This window comes from Pteropus alecto, unplaced genomic scaffold, assembly GCF_000325575.1.
Source record: "Pteropus alecto unplaced genomic scaffold, ASM32557v1 scaffold61, whole genome shotgun sequence".
Lineage (NCBI taxonomy): Eukaryota > Metazoa > Chordata > Mammalia > Chiroptera > Pteropodidae > Pteropus > Pteropus alecto.
In genome coordinates, this window is record NW_006434835.1 from 16,974,848 (window position 1) to 16,995,540 (window position 20,693).

At 37.4% G+C, this 20,693-nt stretch overlaps 1 protein-coding gene and 1 long non-coding RNA gene across 2 annotated transcripts in view; one reads left to right on the forward strand and one right to left on the reverse strand.

The window, feature by feature from the left end:
- Window positions 1–20,693, forward strand: part of BABAM2 (BRISC and BRCA1 A complex member 2) — a 349,865-nt gene that overhangs the window by 161,974 nt on the left and 167,198 nt on the right. The window contains exon 7 of the mRNA XM_006910348.2: window positions 19,522–19,631. Coding sequence (XP_006910410.1) covers window positions 19,522–19,631 — 110 coding nt within the window. The remainder of the gene's footprint in view (window positions 1–19,521; window positions 19,632–20,693) is intronic.
- LOC112478473 lies at window positions 7,087–8,293 on the reverse strand. The gene is made up of 2 exons (XR_003045857.1): window positions 8,210–8,293; window positions 7,087–7,729 (listed from the first exon to the last, which is right to left on the reverse strand). It is a non-coding gene; the product is annotated as an uncharacterized LOC112478473 (long non-coding RNA).

A 20,693-nucleotide genomic window follows, 5' to 3' on the forward strand; every position in this document is an offset into this window, starting at 1 on the left:
GGTCCGGATTTTCCATACTTAATGTATATTAACAAGGACTGGCAGGTATGAATTAGCAGGTAGAGTGAAGCAGGGTCTCCCAAATACCTGTAACTGAGATGATTATAATCTAATGCTGTTCTGCTAATTCTCTCACCTGTGCTAGAACTGATGTTTCTGTAAGTTTATGGAACTCAGTGAGGGCTGACACAGAGTGTGTCTTCCCAGGCTGTGATTCAGAGGACCACCCTTGTGGTTGTCCTTCTCCATGGTCTGATTAGTGGTCATTTGGGCCTGTCCAAAATGTCCGTGGTTCATCCCAAGAGGTCTTTGAAATTTGATCCTGTCCAAAATGCCTATGGAGACGCTTGGTCCATAGTTAATATAAATCTTGTTCTGAAAAATTTGAACCCCGACCATCTCCCTAACCCCATGTGCTAGGCTACTAAAGCAAGAAGGGTTATTATTGGCAGTACAGCCACAACAGAATCATTGGACCAATAAAACAAGATAGTATTTTTGATGTATTAATCTTATAAACCAAAAGTAGAAATAACCATGATGGGCCCTTTGAACCCAGGGACATTTTCTAATGGATGTTTGGGTCAGGACCTGATATTGAGGACCATTTGGTGTGGACCAAATATGCTCATGGACATTTTGGATAGGACCAAATTTCAAGGACTTTTTGCCATGGGCCAAATATTTCATGGATGTTTTGGACAGGACTGGTGTCCTGCAAGGCCCTGGTCCATACGAGGAGCCTGTAGGCCTCCTAGTGTGCCCCATATAGCAAGTAGTAAGCTGCAGTCTGTGCAGGCAGCCACCCCAGTTGGGGGAAAATTTTTGTTTATACTGTATTTGTTTTTAGCTCACCCTTTTAGAATTTCTACTGTTTGTACATGCTTTATGGTGTTCATAATGTGTTAGTACAGAGTTCATGTATATAGCTTATGAGGAAATACATGTAGACATATTGATGTGGAATTCAAACATTTTTTTACTGATGGGATATGATTTTAGATGTTTGGAGGTCAGTACTCTAGGGCAATAGACCGCAAACCTGGGTGGTGGGCAGTTCAGTCTCCTGGTAGGTTAAAAAAAATGTTCAGATTCCTTGGCCCACCCACACTTACTGAATTATAATCTCCAGGGGTTGGGTTTTTTAACAAACACCAGAATTTGAACCACTGCCCTCGAGTAAGGTCCCTGTAAACTATCTTATCACTTATAGTTGCTGGAAAAACCTTGGTGCCAGTCGTAACAAATAGACCATTGGAAAGCTGTAGTGCTTTGAAGACTATTTATGACTTGGCTTATTGTTTGTTGTTTGTTATTCCCTGTTGAAAAGTAAGCTCCAAGAGGTAGGCCATTATCTAGCTTGTTCACCACTTGTTCCTAGAATAGAAACTGTCACATAGCAGTGTTCAGTAAATATTTGTTGAAAGAATGAATGAATGAATGAATGAATGAACAACAAATCCTTTTCCCACTGTGTTTGGGTAATACATGTTCCTTCTTTCCTTAAATACTAAAGAAAGAATTGGTTTCAGCTGTGCTGCTATAAATTCCAATGATCTGATAAAGTTCTTGGTTATTCCACTGAGCTGATTGCAATTTTTTAATGTTCGAAAATTATGTTAATTCTCATATTATATTTTTAACACCATCAAAGAAAGTAGTGGAAGTTGGAAGGTGATGTAGAGGTCTGCTTTTATTTCATTTCTCATTTCAAGTCCCTGTGTCTTTAAGGAAAGGGCTAAGCTATAACTTGGTCATTCTCCAGATCCAAGAGGAAATGGATTATAGCAGTTGTGCCTTTGTAGAGCAGATGTTTTGGTTGGAAAGGCTATCAACCATCTGACTCATAATAAATCCTCAATTCCAGTAAATTCCCAGTTTTCAGTTACAGTAGGTAGGATGCAGGAAAACAATGTCTTCCACTTTGGGATCTTTGAACTCGTTTCACATATTACCACTGTTCCCTGTGTATTATTGTGTGTGAGAGGATGAAATACTAGGGGAGGTCAGAGCAATTCCAGGAATAGATTCAAGTTGGTGTTTTTAAGAGAGACCAATTGGAGGTAAACCAAAGCCACTAACCTCCCTGACACAGTACTGACAACGAGAAACATAGCCATCTTGAATTTGCCTATATGTTCCTGTATTAAAGTAATTTCTAAATTATGTTTGAATAATCTACAAACAAGCCTTCTTTTGCCTTTTCCATAAAGCTTTTAAAGTAATAATGAGGTTCCTTATATGCTATCTTGAAGTTTAGAATATTTGTTTTATGGGATAATTTGCTCAATACATATAAGCTTCTCAGAATTCTACTGAGACCAGTGTTCCAGATGGATAAATCAGAATTGCAGAAATGATATTAAGCATATCATATTTTGTATTATGAGCTTGGTTAAGGGAATTCATTATTGACTTAATAAAGTGACATCTTATTCTCTTCTCTCTGCTTTTACCTAGCAGTTTCTTTTAACCATTGCTGAAGTGAGAAGAATACCATAACCTTCACAGAGATACTTGAAGTCAAGGTCCCATTGCTTCTTCAGAGAGCAGTAGTCCCATTTTTTTCTAGTCAGGGGCATGGCCATTATTTCTGAGAGTTTCTTTGGTGATCTCTTACATCAAGTGAAACATTCAAAGTCTAGGAGTAAGCAGTTCACTATCCCAGAACGCTTAACATTTTCTGGATTTGTCTTTGGCTTTCTTATCCAACATCAAATTATTCAGAAGTAATTCTCATTTCTTTATATCTTTCTCTATCATTTGTTCTTTTCATTTTTAGCTGATTAAGAGTTCATTATAAACTCAGTAAACTCATTTAACACAGTACATTAAGAGAGGACTTTTTTACTTTTATATTCGAAGGCACATTTTGTAAATCTTCGGAATTGTTATAACATCTCTTTAGTGATGGAAAAGGTAGAATAAATAGTTTCCCTGAATTCACCCCATGATAAAAACTAGGATGGGGGAAGTCATGGCAAGATGTATGAGGCAGAAGATTCCAACTATAGCATAAAGGGGAGAAGGCAGAAATACTTCTCTGAGGACATATCTCATTTACTTTTGTTTCTCCCACAGTGAATAGCCTGGTGCCTTGTGTGTAGCCAGCTACTGGATTTCAGTGGGAAAAGCATGGGCTGTGAGTTAGAGGAGAGACTGAGTTTGTTTCCAGTGCTCCACTCACTAGTCAAAGACTGGGCCTTTTGTATTATCTCAGAAATTTTTAAGCCTGCAAGACAGAGATGATAATAGTATTTATCTTAAAGGGTTGTTATTGATATACATTTAGGTGTAGCACCCAGACAGAAATAAGCCTTCTTAAGCACTTTTGTATAGAAGCACTGCTAACATAGGTTTGACTACTTTAGGCATCAGATCTTGACTCCAGGATAAGGTGGAGGTCAGCCATTCCAGGTAGGTAGCTATAATCAAACCTGGCAAGATTCCTTAATTTGGGGGAAAATAGCAGTATTTGCAGAAGTTACTAAACCCATGTTATGATTTGAGAATTATATGTATTTTATTATGCAATTAAGTATAAATATGTACCATAAAACTTTAAAGCATGTGGGTTTCCGATATAATATTCCAGCTTCTCTACAGAACGTTTATATGGTCTGGTCTTCTAATTCTTTTCTTTTTAAAAAATTTTGAAACAATTTTACATTTGTAATAGGAATATAAGAACAGTACAAAGCACTTCTTAAAATCATTTGAGAGGAAGTTGCTGATGTGATACCCTTCACCTCTAAATACTGTAGTGTATTTCTTATAAATAAGTATGTTCTCCTACATAATCATAATATAGCCGTAAAAATCAGGAAATTGACATTGATATAATACTACCATCCAATTCTAAGGCTTCATTCAAATTTTACCAATTGCCCTAATGATTTTCTTAGCAGAATTTTGTTTAGAATGTGTTTCATTCAGTTGTTTTGTCTCTTCAATCTGTAATGGTTCCTCAGTTTTTCCTTAACATTCACAACATTTCTGAATATTATAAGCCAGTTTTATAAAAATGCCTCTCAGTATGGGTTTGCCTGATATCCATCATGACTGGATTCTTTTTATGCATACGTGGCAGGCATATCACAAAGGTGCTGCTGTGTTCTTCTCATTCCCCTTGTAAGTGACACAGTCTGTCTGTTTCACTGATTACCGACTAAGTATTCACCTTAATAATTTGTTCAAGGTGGTGTCTGTAAGGCTGTCCACTATAAACTTACTTTTCGTCCCCTTTGTAATTGGTATTTTGTGCGGAGATCCCCTGAAACTTTCTAAATATCCTATTTTTCAATAAACTTTAAATTTATTTGTTTATAGCAGTATGAACTCAAGGCTTCACATGTTATTTAATGGATTATAGTCAGTTACCATTATTGTTTACTTTGATGCTCAATATTATTTCTTTATCTATCTGTGTATGTTCAACAACCATGTTCATATTGATACCTCCAATTCCAGTTCAGTACGCTGGATTTGTTCTATTTCTCTCTTTAGACATATTTGTAACTTCCATCTCCGAAGGTGAGAAATCCAGATCTGGTTATCCTTAATATATTATTATAATATATAGTTAGATAGGCTTTTGAGGAAAGCCTCCAATATAAAAAAAGAAGGAACTCAAGAGAAAATAATTAAAATTCAATAATTAAAATTTTAAAAAACCCCAGAATATCCTAAAAATGATAGCAGAATTTAAAAATTCAGTGGAAATATTGAAGATAAAGTCAAAGATATCCCCCAGAAAGAAGAATCAAAAAAAGCAAAGGGAACCAGTGGAGACATAAGAAAATAAAAGGAAAAAAAAAAATCAAATCCAGAAGTCCAATACCCAACAAACTAGGCTTCTAGAGGAAAAGAATAAAGAAAACAAAATGGACAAACATTTCAAAGAAAAAATAGAAGATAATTTCCTAGAATGGAAAGACAGGAGCCTCCATATAAAAAGGGTCCAACAGTCACCTTCTGTTTACCCATGCCAAAAAAGAAAAAAAATGAACAAATAAACTACGATGAGTTACACGAGTAGTATATACTGTATGCATCCCCCTGTTTGTAACCAGTGTCCTGTTGTTGCTACTGCCTTTCCTTTGTGTGGACACCTTCCTCACTCCGCTTGAGCTCTGACTGCACCGAGTTGCCTTTCTATGGGAATATCCTTCTCACTCTGCTCTGGACTGCTGTAGACCGCCCTCCCCCGCCCACAGTCAGCCTTGCCATCCTTCAGTCCATCCCTTCCAAGCTGTTAGAATACTCTTTCTAAAACAATCTGATCCCTTTTCTCTTGCCCTTAAAACAAGCTCCTTAGCTTAAATGCATCAAGGTTGTTTACAATTGGGCCCTTAAACTTGCCCAGCTTCAGCTTTCACTGCTCCTCCCTAGTATCCACTATTTTTTTAGCCTTCCTGAATAGTGCCCTGAATGTGCTGTGTGCCTCTGTACTTTGTTGTCTTTCCATGTGCTATTCTCTCTTTCTTCCACTACCTTATACTTTTTATTCCTTTAGAGCACTTGGATTTTTCCCAACTGAAAACATTATGTTCTTTTTGAAAAGCCATATGAGACAACCAGGTTCGCCTTCTCTTTAGCACCCCTTCTTTGCCCTGCCATAGTTTACCCCCCTCTTCTAACACACCTTTTTTCTAATCTTATCTCTACAATTTTAACCTAACCTAATGGTCAGCTTACTTGTTTATTTTTCCTACTTGACTGCGAAGGTTTTGAGGCCATGTGTTTCTAGTGCCTTCTAGGTGGTGCCTAAGACATAGTGGGGCATTATTACATGTTTGTAGAATGAATGAATGATTAAATCCTGAGGTTGGCCCCAAAAGTATATTCAGTATGGAAGGACAAAAGAAGTAATTAAAGACAGAAGAAAATTTTAAAAATCTTAACGTATGTTGTCCAGGCTGCTTAGGCAATCATGGGTCCAGCCATGGTTTATCTGAGGGAAAAGCTTGGTTTACTCTATTGAGGCTTTGCAAGGTTTTTGTTGTTGTTTTTTTGTTTGTTTGTTTTTCTGTTGTATTGTTTTTAAACATAGTTTGTTTAACATAGTTTGTGAAACCTGTTTTGGATTGTTGTACAAGCTTTCTTGTACACCTACCAGTATTTGATTCAGTAAGTAATAGGCCCAAGAAACCCAGGAAACTAACGGGCTCAACCTAGTTTGCTATCTTAATTGCATTCTTTCATGCGTATTTAGTATAAAAACTTTTTTCAGTAAGTTGAACCAGAAATGTTAAGCTGTTAATAGCTTCCCTGGAGAATTGCAACTTGCTAGGAGGCTTCGATACTTTCATCATCATTTATGCATCGTGAAATGTCACGATTTCTGTTCATAAGTACAAAACTTATGCAAATGGTCGCCAATTGGTCTTTCTTAAACCTGTTATTAGTTTAGAAGTTAAAGAACCCAAGTCAATGATAAAGTCTAACCCAAGTCAATGATAAAGTCTAACTCAATTTATAGTTCTTCTAAATCTGGACGTCAGCACTTCTATACTTAGTAAAGTTCTAAAATAACAAAGCTACCCACTCACTAGTTATGCTAAGTCCAACATTTATAGTTTTTTTCATTTTTGGAGCTTTTAATACAATATGTTCTTCGTCATATGAATCTTCCTACTCTTCATAACTCCCTCCTCTTTGGATCGTACATTTCCTTTTTGATTCACACAGACCTCATTTAGTAAGTGACACGCGTTTTCAAAGGAAATTTGGATATAGCAGAATGATATAGTGAAAAAAGGCATTGATGTAGGAATCAGCAGTCATGGGTTTTGGTTTCAGCCCTATGACTAATTAGCTATACACATTAGACAATTCACTTCCCTTATCTCAGTTTCTCCATCTGTAAATCTGTGAAGTGTGGGTGTTAGTTAGAATCAATGGTTACAAACTTTATTTTTAATATGCTGGAAACCTTTATGCAAATGAAATCTTTCTCCCAGTACCCAGTATACAAAACAGAATAGTAGCTGCTCTTAAGACACATTCTCTTAAGACACACACATGATCCCTAGTTCTCTGAATACAGGGTAGTAACAACCACTGGACCATACCTCTAAAGGGTCCTTTTGACCTTTAACAGTCTATGATTTTATTTACCTTTCATTTATGTCATTATAACTATGGCACAATTTCACCAATATCATTGACCCAAAGGAGACAGTCTCAGCAATGCCAGCTCTCTCCGCCCGCCCCCTTTCTCTGGCTCCTCCATAGCATACTGCTGTGGCCAGTTGTAAGAATGTTTGCGTAATACCTTATTGTACTCTCCAGTTTCCACCGTGATCCTTTCCTCCATTTAACTCTAAGTTTTCGGAATATGCTGTAGATATTTATTTTTAAATCCTAAACATCTAAGTTATCTTCCACTGTCCTCGCCCAGTGTAAACATCACAGTGCCTCTGTTCTCCTTCTGTTTAATACAGGATGGGTATCTCAGTCCATTGCTTCTCAGGTCTATCTTCATCTTTGGATTCACGTTCTTTTCCTTAAACACCAGTTCTTTAACTTTAAGCACTTCTCAAACTCTAATATGCATACAAATCACCTAAGAATTTAAGTATTCCCCAGGTGAAGCTGATGCTGTTGGTCTGAATAGCAAGGCTCCATTTATCCATGCTTCAGCTTCTGGTGTTCACAAATGTTATGCCACACTTGCATCTCAGATCTGGTATTGGTCCTCTGTCTCAGTGTTTTTGAACTAGGTAGTCTGAAATATGGAAGAGGTAGAACTGTCTTCTTTGGAAAACATCCAAAGCTTGCTATTTAACATCACGCAAGCTGGGAAAGCCAGAGCCTCTTCCCCTTTTACCACTTTTAGAAGTTTTACATTTTTCATCTTGGAATACCTATTACTCTCCTGCTTTATCTCCTCTCTTGTAAAAGCCTAATGCCAGGGAAGAGTGCGATGAATTCATTCTCGGTACACAGAAACAACTGTTGAGGTTTTTAGCTTTTGACAATTGATCATGTACTGTCTTATAGGATCTCTTATTGAAGGAGAAGAAACTAACTTTTCTCATCTGCCTTTTTGAGTTGGGAGACTGATTCTTGCAATTTTTTTCCTTATTGTGTTTATCAAAGTGTCTTATACTAGTAGCTAAATCATAAATGAGTATTGACTTAGTGACAGCACATGGTATGTTGTTTGGAAATTTATCAGAAATGGCAAAAAAAAAATTGCTCTTACCTTTCTGTAGGATTTGATCTCTCAAAGTTAAATGTTCGAACTTGAGTTTTCTTTTTATTCCAGGGGATGCTCTGAATCCAAGGCTTAATGGCTCATTCTGCCCAGATTTCCACCGATTGCTCTATAATGGAAAGTCAAGTTAATAATTTACATAGACCTCTGTTGTTTCTACTAGGGAAGTCTGCTTGTCAAACCCATTACTGGCAAGCATGTGTAGTCATTCTTTCATACAGACATTTGTATGTTTGTTCATCAAATATTTATTGGGTGCCTATTTTTGTGTTAGGCACCATACTGGGTACCGGGAATACAAAAATGAATTAAAGTTACTGCTCTTAAGGAACTCAATCAGAAAATGATAAGAGCATATATGTAAATAACTTTAAAACACAAGGGAAACAATGACATGTTATCATATAAAGGGTGTAGATAAAGACCTGTAGGATTTCGGAGGAGACACCATTACATCAGAGGGTGAGATCAAGGAGATCTTATGGGAGGACATGGCATCTGAATGGGACTTTAAAAAACAGGTAGAATTGGGGGACATGGGGTTGGGGGATGCTGGGCATTCAGGATCGAGTGGCAGAGTAGACATGATGGAGTAACATGATGGAGTATGGGCACCTGCTGCAGTTAGGCTGTGTCTACAGGGGTAGTGGAAAAATGAGGTTGGAAAGAATACCTCGAAGGGACTTGAATACCAGGCCCATGTAGACAGGTGAGGGCTTTCAAGGCTGGGAGAAAGGTGCAGTAGTCACTCTGCTTCTCGGAGCTCATTTTCTCCATGGGAACTATCTCTCTAGCCAGTTCCATCCCGGTGGAATATGGAGGGATATGGCTCATTTTTTCTAGAGTTCCTAGATGCCCTTTAGGTTCTGCAGATAACATCAATATGCTAATCAGAGGTCCCTGATTACTTCAAGGAGAGAGTCTTGTAGGCTCCATTCTCTATTTTAACACCTGTGGTTTGTGATTGTCTCTGGGTGATGAGGATTTGGTGCCAGGTGGCTGAAATAACTTGGAAGTAACCAATTGCCTAGTTGCCATGGGCGCCAGGGAGTGTGAGCCATGTAACTTGCTCGTGGGTGGTTGGGTGGGTGCAAAGGTGTTTTGTGCTTCTAGAATGCCTTTCCCTTCTGTCCTCGCACACAGAACCACCTGGGGAGAATCTCTAAACTCCATGATGCAAAGCAACCTGGAGAGGAAAGGATAGGGTATAACTTTAATAGTAGGAGGAACAGCATGGTAATGGAGATATCAGACCAACAGTCTGGAAGGAGCAAGAGAAGTGAAACTAACATTTATTAAGCGCTTTCTTCATGCCTGGTTCTGCGCTCAGCACTTTCATATACACTTGCCAAAGCTGTGCAAACCTGTTGCTTTCTGTAGTGCCTACATTTAGCATATCATATGGAAAAACCAAAACATGTAAACTCTTTGCAAAAAAAAAATCTATTTCTATAGCTAGTAGATCACCATTTTTGTGCAGTTTTTAAGTTGCCTTACGAACTTGCAAAACATTTCATGTATTCACATGGCATGCTGCTATGGATTTTCTGCCTTTAGCATTGGCACCTCTACTATCTGTTTGTTCGTTGGGTGAGGTTTTGGGGGTATCCATCTAAGGCCCATTGTGGTTTACTGTGCTGTTTCAGGTCCACCGGGATGGGAAGCAGTAAGTCCAGGGAAATAACCTAACTGCAGCCAGAGCCTGGAGCTGCAGGCAGATCGATTTAGCAAAGTGTGCATCTGGCATGTGTGGAGGCACGCAGATCATCTTTGTCCTAAAAGTCCTTTTTTAGGTTCTGATTAGGGCCTGGCATTTCATAGTGTGTAACGAGTATTCAAATAACCCAGGGATGAAAGTCTCTCATTAGCATGGAATTCTGCAGATTTTGATTTTCCACGGTTATCATCTGTTAGTTTAATATTTTACAAGAGAAAATGTTGGTTATAAGTGAAGGAAAACCACTTCAAACCAGCTTAAGCATGTATTGCAATTTATTAGCTTTCCAAAGCCAGGAGAAAGTTGAATAACCAAACCACAATAGGAGCAGGACACAGTTGGCCCGAGAACCACAGAGACTAAGGATGTGAATGGTATCGGGATTCTCTCTCCTCTCCTCTCTGCTTCTCTCGGTGTGTTGGCTTTATTTTCTCACACGATAGCTCAGCCTCTTTCATGTATGAGAAATATGGCTAGTGACAGTTTGTTTTTGTTTTTGTTTTTGTCTCTGCAAAGGGACTGGCCTACACTTGGCCCCCAAGTTCACAAATCTTGAGGGGAAAACTGGCCTCTCCCTGCACCCATCAGCTGTTCCCAGGGGATAGGAATAGGCAGCTTCATCAGGAGCTATAAGGATTGGGGGGATTGGGGGGGATCGGGGCCTTGGGTTGGGGACTAGAAGAGAGAGGGGCTTCTCAGGAAAAGAGAACGTGACAGATAGCAACATCAGAGATGTCCACTATGTCGACTACCACTTTAAATCTGTGTTTTTCTTTTTCTTTCAAAAAGCTATATAAACTATTTATATAAATGCTTTATCTACCTTTAAATTATAGAGACACAATGGAGATGTGGTCAAGTAAATGATGTTCATATTTGTTCTGTACGTGCTTAAATAAAACTCACTGTTATTTTAATTTGTTTTGTTGGGCTCTTGGATAAAAGTCTGGCACAAGGTTTGTATTAGTAGATGTGGGTAAAAATCACAACCCAGAGATGCTTGAAGTTGTGATTCAATATGATTTGTAAAACAATTGCATATTTAACTAAGCTCAGCTTCTTATTGGACTCATTAAGAAGACAATGTTAGAGCAACAGAGAAAACCCCACACTCCAGATTCTTTCTGTAAAAACATTGGTGAATTTTTAGAGAAGGTGGTGGTAGCAGGAAAACACCATTTGCTTTCAGTGAGGCCCCAGGCCGCACTGCAGAGGCTCCCCTTCACCCTCCGCTGGCCTCCTGGAGGGAAGGCTCCATTTCACACATCTTCTAGAGCTGTGACTATTCAAAGGAAGTCGGTGGTTCTCAAGGTGGCTGTGTCTCTTAGGTGTAATAACCGATGGGACAGTACTTGACCAACAAAATCTTGATCATCGTTATTTTAAAAGAGCCAGGATTTCCCCCCTCAAACTTTATTTGTACAACATGTGTTTCAATTTAGCTTTATAAACAGAAGCTATAACCAGCATATTAGGGTAAGTACAGCTTTACAAGGAGATTCCTGCATAAATGAGAGCAATGAAGTAGTCTTTGTTTATGAAAATAATAAGCAAGGTATACATTTTAACAAACCCTAACACCATACTATATCATGACATCTAGTAGTAATGAACTCAAGATGTCACTTTTGCAACACATGGGTAGGTGACAACAGCTCTATCCTGGTGTCCTTGACTCACCCTCGCTATTTCCAGAACGTTTGCAGTTATCCTTTCCTGACCTGACAATCAGCTCTTCTTATTTCACTGAATATAGTTAATCATAGAATGTGCCTAACCATACATAATTAAAGGAAGGTTGATTTAATGGTTAAGAACGCCACCGTCCTCATCAGTGTTTTTAGAGAAACTATCTTCCTTCCTTAACTGAATCTGGATAAAGATGACAAACGGATGCATTTTATTTGGCATAGTGATCTTTATGATTTTTAGTCCATTTACTCTTAAGAATCTTAATTTCTTGCTCCATAGTTTCTAAAAACAAAGTTTTTCAATGTTTAATTAATTCTTTTTACAATTCAACAGTAAGAAATATATATTTTGCATTGTATGTTCACTGCCCATAGTTAGATTTCTTTCTGTCACCACATATTTGACCCCTTTTACCCCATCTACCTCCCCTCTCCTCCCCACATCTGGTAACCACTAGTCTATAGTCTATGTCCATGAGTCTTTGTTTGTTTGTCCTGTTCATTTGTTGCTTTTAGGTTTACATCCCACATATAAGTGATATCATGTGGTTTTCAACTTTTTCTGTCTGGCTTATTTCGCTTAGCATGATTATCTCAAGGTCTATCCATGTTGTCGCAAATGGCAATATTTCATCTCTTCTTATGGCCGAGTAATATTCCATTGTATATATGTACCACAGCTTCTTTATCCAATCATCTATCATAGGACACTTTGGTTGCTTCCATGTCCTGGCCACTGTGAATAATGCTGCTATGAACATTATTATTGGTGTGAAAACACCTTTTTGGATATGAGTTTTCACGTCTTTGGGGTAAATACCCAGTAGAGGGATTGCTGGATCATATGATAGATCAATTCTTAGTTTTTTGAGGAACCTCCATACTGTTTTCCATAGTGGCTGTACCAATTTGCAGTCCCACCAGCAGTGTATGAGGGTTCTTTTTTTAAAAGCAAATATTAAAACACATAAAGCACATACTTCTCAGTTTGTTTTGAATACTCATTGTGTCTGGTGCAGGTGAGATAGTCTATTTCGGGTAAAAAAGGAATAAGAAATGGTTCCTTAAGTTGCTCGTGGTCTTTTGGAGCATACAGGATTTAGACACCAGGAGAACAAGTAAATGTATAGCAAATCTCTGATACCTTTTTTGCTTGTGGGTTTCCAAGTTTTTTATACCCTTCTCTGAGCATTGATACTGAGTCTCTTCTTCTTTGCGCCCAGCAGTGTGCTAGGGGGTATAGCATCATAGTTAAAGAGTCCAGGTTCTGAGTCAACATACATGGGTTCAGAATTCACCTTCACCATTTTATCTCTCTCAGCCTTAGTTTCTTCAACTGCAAATGTATAATAATAGTACCTACCTTATGAGATTGTTATGACTATATGAGATAATGCACATAAAGCACTAGGCAGAGTGACTATTGAGTAAACACTGAATAACTGTGAGCTGCTATTATTGGACATACTAGGAAGTATGAGAGTTCCACCCTGCCCTCAAGAAATCCACAGTCTATTTGGAGTATGAAATATATACTACTTAAACAGCTTGGGCAATGTAGGAAGCTACATGCTGAAAACTACCAAAGGCAGACACAGATCAGTTTGCAGCTGAAAGGAATCTTAATGGAACAAGTGAATTTACAGTCACAGTTAAAGAAATTAAAAACACACCAATTAAGAAAAGGAGAGAAAGAACTTCTTGATAAGGGAAATGGTGAGTGTAAAACGTGTTAGTGAAGATATAGTAAAATGCATGGGAAGTGACCAAGTTTGTCTGGACTACACAGGAGACTCTTTTTACTGCCATTTCCATTCGGAGAAACCAAAACAGAAGTAACTTGCTTATACGCAGTCTTCATAAGAGATACCAAAATATCAAAGGACTTTTTAGCCAAGAACTCAGTTTGTGGTGGAGGTAGGCTGTACCCATGCCTTCTGGACTCCTGCCCAGCACTGCCATCCCTGCTACATGGAGAGGAGGTGGCTCAGGGCTTGGGTCGCATCAGTAGGCAAAAGGGCCAGACATGGGACCTATTTCTCCTTCTTCCTCAGCTGTGCTCCTCACTTTGGATTTGTTTTGCTTTCTGACTATACTGCTTCATCTGGTACTTATATATTTCCCAGCACTTTGATGAAAAGGAAATGACCCGATTTCCAAGATGAGCTGTGTCATTACTAGACAGAGAGATCCCCTTAAACAGTGAGACCAAGGTCTTGACTTATGTACAGCATTTTCCTGTCCTTCGGTCTTCTGCATAGATTTAATTCTACTTCTAGAATATTTATTGCCATGTCTTAACGCTAATAGAATCCAAACTCAAATTTTGATTGGGTTTGTTGATGTTGGTATATAAAACAGTGAGTCGAGGATTTTTAAATCCTAAATCTCCACTCTTAAGTAATGAGAGGCGACTACTGAGTCGCCATAAGGCTGTCTCTAACCACCCGCTCTAAGCTTCCATTCCCTCCTTACGGTCCCTCCCTACTCCTTATCCCCTTTTCCTGCTTTGTTTTTTCTCTCGTTACATAATGTATGTTTTCCTTTGTTAAATGCAAGAATGGTAGCGCCGTGAGGGTCTTGTTTTCTTAAAAACACTTGACTTGGAAAAACCTAAGTTTATGTAATGTGATGATGAATCTATATTATCAAAATACTGGGACCTTATAAATATAAACCTCTTTTAGGATGATTTTTAAAAGATTCTGTTTTGGAAATGTAATTAATTTGCCTATAGCTTTGAAAAAACTCAGAGCTTTTGTATAATGAGGTGCCTACCAGACCTAGTTTTTAGTCACACTAGGAATCATGATTAATCCTGGGTCTAGTTTAATACCATTTAAATATAGCTCAAAATGGTTCTTTTTGATTTTTGACATACTGTATAATAGCTTCTTTATAATTCTTATGTCTATAAACTGATTTTGCTAGTAATGGTTATAGCTTTGTTGTAAGCCTTTTGAATTGAGAAATACAATGGGTTTTTTAGTTTTCCTATGTGATCTGTGTTTTGTAATATTTATTGTGCAGCTAATGTCTATCAGCAATTAGTTAATTGGTAGTTTGTACCTATATTGACATTCAGTACATAGGGGCTTGTTTAATAGCTGCTGTCTTTACTTGGGAAATTAGCATATCAAAGGGGTGCAGCCAGTAATGATAAATTGTACTTGTGTTTACTTTCATTTCCAAGGCTAATTGTTGGGGTTTTTTTTCCTGTACCCTTTTGATATTTAAAAGAGCTCCAATTGAGAATAGTTACATAAATAAACCATTATGACCTAAGCAGAATATTAACTTTTATTAGGTGTCTCCTTCGCTAAAGAATGGTTTAGATTTGAGTTTACTTTAATAAAGATCTTAAGTAGTCATAGATTGAAGGAACTAGAGAGTATTAAGACTTTTTCTAACTGAAAGCACTTTCTCTTTAACTCCCACCATTTACTCATTCTTACAGTCATTCCTGCATTGCTTCGTTTTATTTCAACCAGTTTGCTGTGTACATAGCATGTCACTGACACTGGGGATGCAAAAATGAACAGGAAAGGCTCCCAGCCTGCCAGGAACTCAACATTCTAGTTATTCACTATCAGCTGTAACAGCCCTTTCTGCTCTAGACTAGTGCTGAGCCAAACCCACTGTTAAATCTCAGCAGTGTGTCATGGCCACCATTGCCTCACCGTGCCTGACACACCTTTATAAAGGCAGGAGGCTGCATTCTTTTTTAACTTCAGCAGATTCGGCATCTTTTCCTTCACTTTAGCCTGTTGCAGTTTTAAATGTGCAGATAGAAAGCCCTGAAAACGTATACTTGTACATTTTAAATGTCCCCTACTACTCTGTAACCACCTCCTGTTTTCCAAACGCTACCATTAGTGGTTGCAATAATCATCTGTAATGTTAGCTTCTAAGAACCATGGTACAAGAGCTTCTTTTATAATTTCCCAGATGGGAAGGAACACATGTACAAGCCTGTTAGAGCTGCAGAAACTGGAAACAGCACTGTGTGGATTTGTATTTTTGGAACTCTTTGGGCTTATTTAAGCACTCAAACCTAGGTAACCATTAGGAATCAAATACCAATTCGGGGAAAACTCGTGTGCCACTCTAAGGGGAATCAGTCTTACCAAAGTAGTTTGTAAAAGAAACTCCTGGGAACATATATTCAGACTAATATATAGTCAGAAAAATATATATTCAGACTAATGTTTCATGTACTCTTTGTAGGATACCATGATAAATGCTGATTATAGAAACCAAGGTCTCTCCATTTGTTTAGAGGTTGTCTAAGCATTTGGTTTTTTACTTAAACAGCGAAATGAGAAGTTAAAAAGTAGGAAAGAGAAATAATTATAAATTATCCATGGGTATATGGAATGAAGCTGCTAATTAAAATGGTTTTCGGTGGCCCCTAGTTTTGCATTTTTTTAATTTTTTTTTTTTCTGTTTTTTTGTTTTGTTTTGTTTTGTTATTACAGGGTTTTGTGACTTGTAGTCATAGCCTTGACCTTTAACAAGGAAACTCAGCCATTCGGGAAAGGTATCTGAAAATCAGTGTTAGTACTTTTTAAATTGTCTTTATGGTAACCAATCTAACTCTAAAGAGGACTGCTTCTAAACTTTGATCACAAAATGAATTTGTCCTTCAAATATGAAGTTTTTCAAGCTTAGCTTTAACATTAATCTTAGATATTTTATGAGTTTTAGAGTCATATAATATAATTACATAGTTTCTATTTGTTGAGACTGTATTTTTAAAGTTTTCCTTCCTCATTTTATAGAAAAGAATGTTCAAGGGTGAATATTTTATCATCTGTGCAAAAGCAAAAAGCAGTAGGTAAACTCAGACTCTCAGTCTTGGCTCTCCTTTTAAAGCCACTAGTTTTAGGGAACTTGGAGTATTGTGGGGAGTAAGAGCAAGGAGTCAGTACTTAGTTTCCAGACAACACTGATGACAGCAACTTTTGGAAAGCAGGTTCCTGAAAATCACTAGATATGGAGGATAAACGTTAGGAAGTAACATTAATTTGTTCACTAATTTATTCATTCAGCAAACACTGAGTAGTTTCTGTGTTCTAGGTACTGTACTAAGGTCCTCCTGTTACATACTCACTGTATCATACCACCTAAAAATATATTCTAGAGCTATTCAAATGTACATGGAAAAATAAAATGATAACAGTGTTAGATGAAAAACTAGGGAAATAGTTTAAAAACCTCAATTATTTTGACCAGATTTAACTCTAGAGAAACCTAAATTTTCTGTGGTATCAGAAGAGCCCCCAAAGTAAAACATCAAAGCTAGACTGAGAGAAAATATTTATAACACGTGGTAGACAAGAGTTAATAAACCTAATAAACAGCAATTACAAAAAAAGTCTAAGAATCGTAAAACAAAATGGACAATGAATTTGATTAGAAAATTTACAGAAATGTAAATGATCAATAAACAAGTGAAAAGTTGCTCAGCTTCATTTATTGAATCTAAATTGAGATACCATTTTCCAGCTGTCAGATTGCCAACATTAAATTAAAAAGAGTGACAACAGCCAGTAATATTTAGTTATTCAGCATGAGTGGAAACCGGCTCTCTCTCACACTGATGCAAATTCATGGGTCCAAATGTGAATTGCTGTAAATTTTAAGAAAAACAATCTACTAAACTCTAATAAAAAGAGAAATGTTCATAACCTTTGGCCCAACAAGCTCAGTTCTCGTTATCTATTAAGGAATATAAATCCCACTAGTAAAGAATACATATACAGTGATATTTACTATAGCACTATCAAGTGACTAAGAACTACAAATAACCTGAACGTCCGTTGCTAGGAGAATGGTTTAATAAAAATAAATTCATGTCATGGAATATTATGTGGCTATTTAGAAAGCAATTGGTAGACTGATATTTATAATATGATTCCATTTGGGAAAACAAAACAGAAAAGTTAAAGAGCTATTTATATGCAAGTGTGTGTATGTTTTTATGAGTATAGAAAAAGCCATTTAAGGCTACACACACAGTTAATATTGGTTACTCTGAAAATTGAGAGTGGAAGAGCCTTTTTCTCCATAAACCTCTGAATGGTTTGACTTGTTACAGCAAGCCTAAGTTTTACCACGTAAAACCAAAAAACAATGGAGAAGTTAAGAAACAAAGAATGAAAAGGGAGGGGGAGGTGGCCAAAGAGGAGAAGACCAGGAGATTGCAGTTTCTTATAAGCAAGAAAACAGGAGTCGCAGAAGAGAAAGATCACCCGTGTCAAATACTGTTTAGAGATCAAGTAAAATAAGGCTAGAGAAGCATTTGCTGCGTGCAGCGGATGCCCGGGGTGGGAGCGATGTTGATGAACTAATAGGGTCAGAGCGGGTGGGTATATGCTGGGCTCTGGAAGTGCGAAGGCAGTCGAGACGGGGAGAGTAGGCAGCTCTTTAAAGCAGTCTTTGAAGGGGAGGAGAGAGAATCCAGGGAACTGTGTAGAGACCAGCATGATTTTATTTTTATTTTTTAATATGGGAGAGACTTTCTGGTCCTTGTCCTTTTGTACATCCTATAGACACAATAGAAGGCAGAGCAAGAAGACTGATGATTTTAATGCTGAGGAGGATGAGTGTGATGACAGCTTCCCAGGACGCTGGGAAAGAAGGGGTGAGGTTAGTTTTAGACAGAAGGAAGGACATCACATCTGAGGTTCTCAATGCTCACTGGCAGTGATTTTTGAAACCTAGGTTGGGCTTCTCCAAGGATGGCTGCCTAGCCCTCCTGGGACCTATGTACTAATCCAGATTTTTAGGTCATCTTAACAGTCTCTATGGGTGAAGGCGTACAATTCTATTAAATTTTTTTAAAAAATTGTATTTGACTTGGAGCTACTACCAACCAAAAATAATCGTTAAGTGTTACTAAAATTTGGTATTCACAAATTAAAATCACATGCTACTAGAATTTATTCTCACTCAGTATTCTATTCAGAAGTCTGACAACTACTTGGTACTTGGCAATAGTTGTATAGTGCACAACTATACATAGTTGTAAGTCCCACAGTTTTAGTTCAGGACACTTCATCAGTGTATAATTAGTATTGGCTTGAGATGGTTATGACATTTGATTGCTGCTGTGCTTGCTTTTTAATTATAAGTCAGAGTAAGTGTAGCTTTATCATTATCAGTTTACTTTATTGTAGATTATTTGATTAACCTCTCAGTGTTTCCTGATACATATTTGGATCAACAATATTTTTGTCTTATAATATTCTTATAACTAGACTTTAGGATATTTATGTCTTATAGTTCATACATGAATCATTATAATCATTTTGCTAAAGTACATGTGTATATAACCTCCTGCCATTTGCTTGTATGGTGGCACACTTCATAGTGATATGTTTCTTGGGAATTTTTGCAGTTTAAATAACTTAAAACATACTATCAAGGTAGGTATAATAAAATTACTGGGTATTTAAGGATTTTGTTGTCTTTTGATATAAATTATAACTCATTCTTCCTATAAAACATAAATTATAAGCCATTTACAAATACATAAACTATAAGCCATTATACGTATTGCCAGCAATATGTTTACTGCAGTTTGTTAACTATGTTTTTAACTAATTCTTTGTTATCACCAGATTCACTCTTTCTGTCTTGGAATATAGGAACAAGTGAGACAGGTGGGGGTCTTTTCCTCATTGCGGTAGGCTTTGGTCAGACAGTTTGAAAGCAGTCACTCTAGGGGAGTGACAAGGTATGTGGCAAAGGATGTACAGAGCTTCTAAATTCGAATCCAGGTAACTCACACTTTCTAGTCTCAATGATAGTGGACTGTGTGCTCATCACCAAAAAGATGTTACGAGAGCAGGTACTGATGCCATTGTGTTTTTCGCTTCCTGTTTAAGGATGTAAATGAAGATCCTGGAGAAGATGTGGCCCTTCTTTCTGTCAGTTTTGAGGACACTGAAGCCACTCAGGTGTACCCCAAGCTGTACTTGTCACCCCGAATTGAACAGTAAGTATCAATGTCATTAATTTTATGGAGCCTGGTGCTTCTCCTTGTTAACCAAATGTGTCTCCTTAATTCTTTTGCCACTCTTGAAATCTTAAAATGATTTTTCTTTATTGACTTTGTTTTCTTAAAATGAATTGTATTAGTTTAGGTTGCAAAGTAAATGCAGTTAGTATTTGCCATTGCAGTCTTTGGATGAGTCTCAGCTGCGCAGTTCGTGATATGAACGCTGTACCTTTGTAGAGAGAGATGAGTAGGCAGACTGCATCTGAAATTGCTGTGCCTTCCATATGTTCCCTGGGTGGGTATGGTTATACCTTAAAGAAGACTGCAGAACAACATCGTACCCAGTTTCTTACATATTTGTAACTATTATAGTTACTTGTAAAAATGTAACTAGTCTCTTGAAAATATTAAACACTTATTCAGAAGTTAGTAAAGGTAATATTAGAGGCAGATAGCTTGAAAAGATGACATGCTTGAATTATTTTTCTGTGTCTAAATAGTTCTGTATAATTTTACACAACATTCAGGTTACATAGTATAAGTAGTTTGATATTACATTTGTTTTAACCAAACTACTTCACTCATCAGTAATGAATTTTACAAGGACTAGCCTCACAATGTGCTTATTGTTGGCTAAAATGCTTTAGTAGCTTATTCTAGTTCAAAGGAAGCCGGGGTTCATTGAAAATAGATTGCAACCAGATTTGGTTGGGAACTTCTGACAGGACAGATTTTTCATCAGCAGAGAGAGTTTTACAGACGCAGATTGAAATGTATTATTAAAATTCTCTCTTAAGTCATTTAATCAAGGTTGGCTGATTTCTGTCTGTGACATGTGGTCACCATTCAACATCCATATACTAAGCCATTTTTACCCCTGACCTTAGTCATTCTAATTCATGAATCATGAACTTACCATCTTACACATGCTGTAAGACATAGCTCTTTATACTCAAATATGGAAGATTATGAGCATCAGTAATCTATAGTCATTCTCTCATTTATTTGTATACCACTGACAGTACCTAGGACAGGATTTCATAGTAGCAGGTGCTCAAC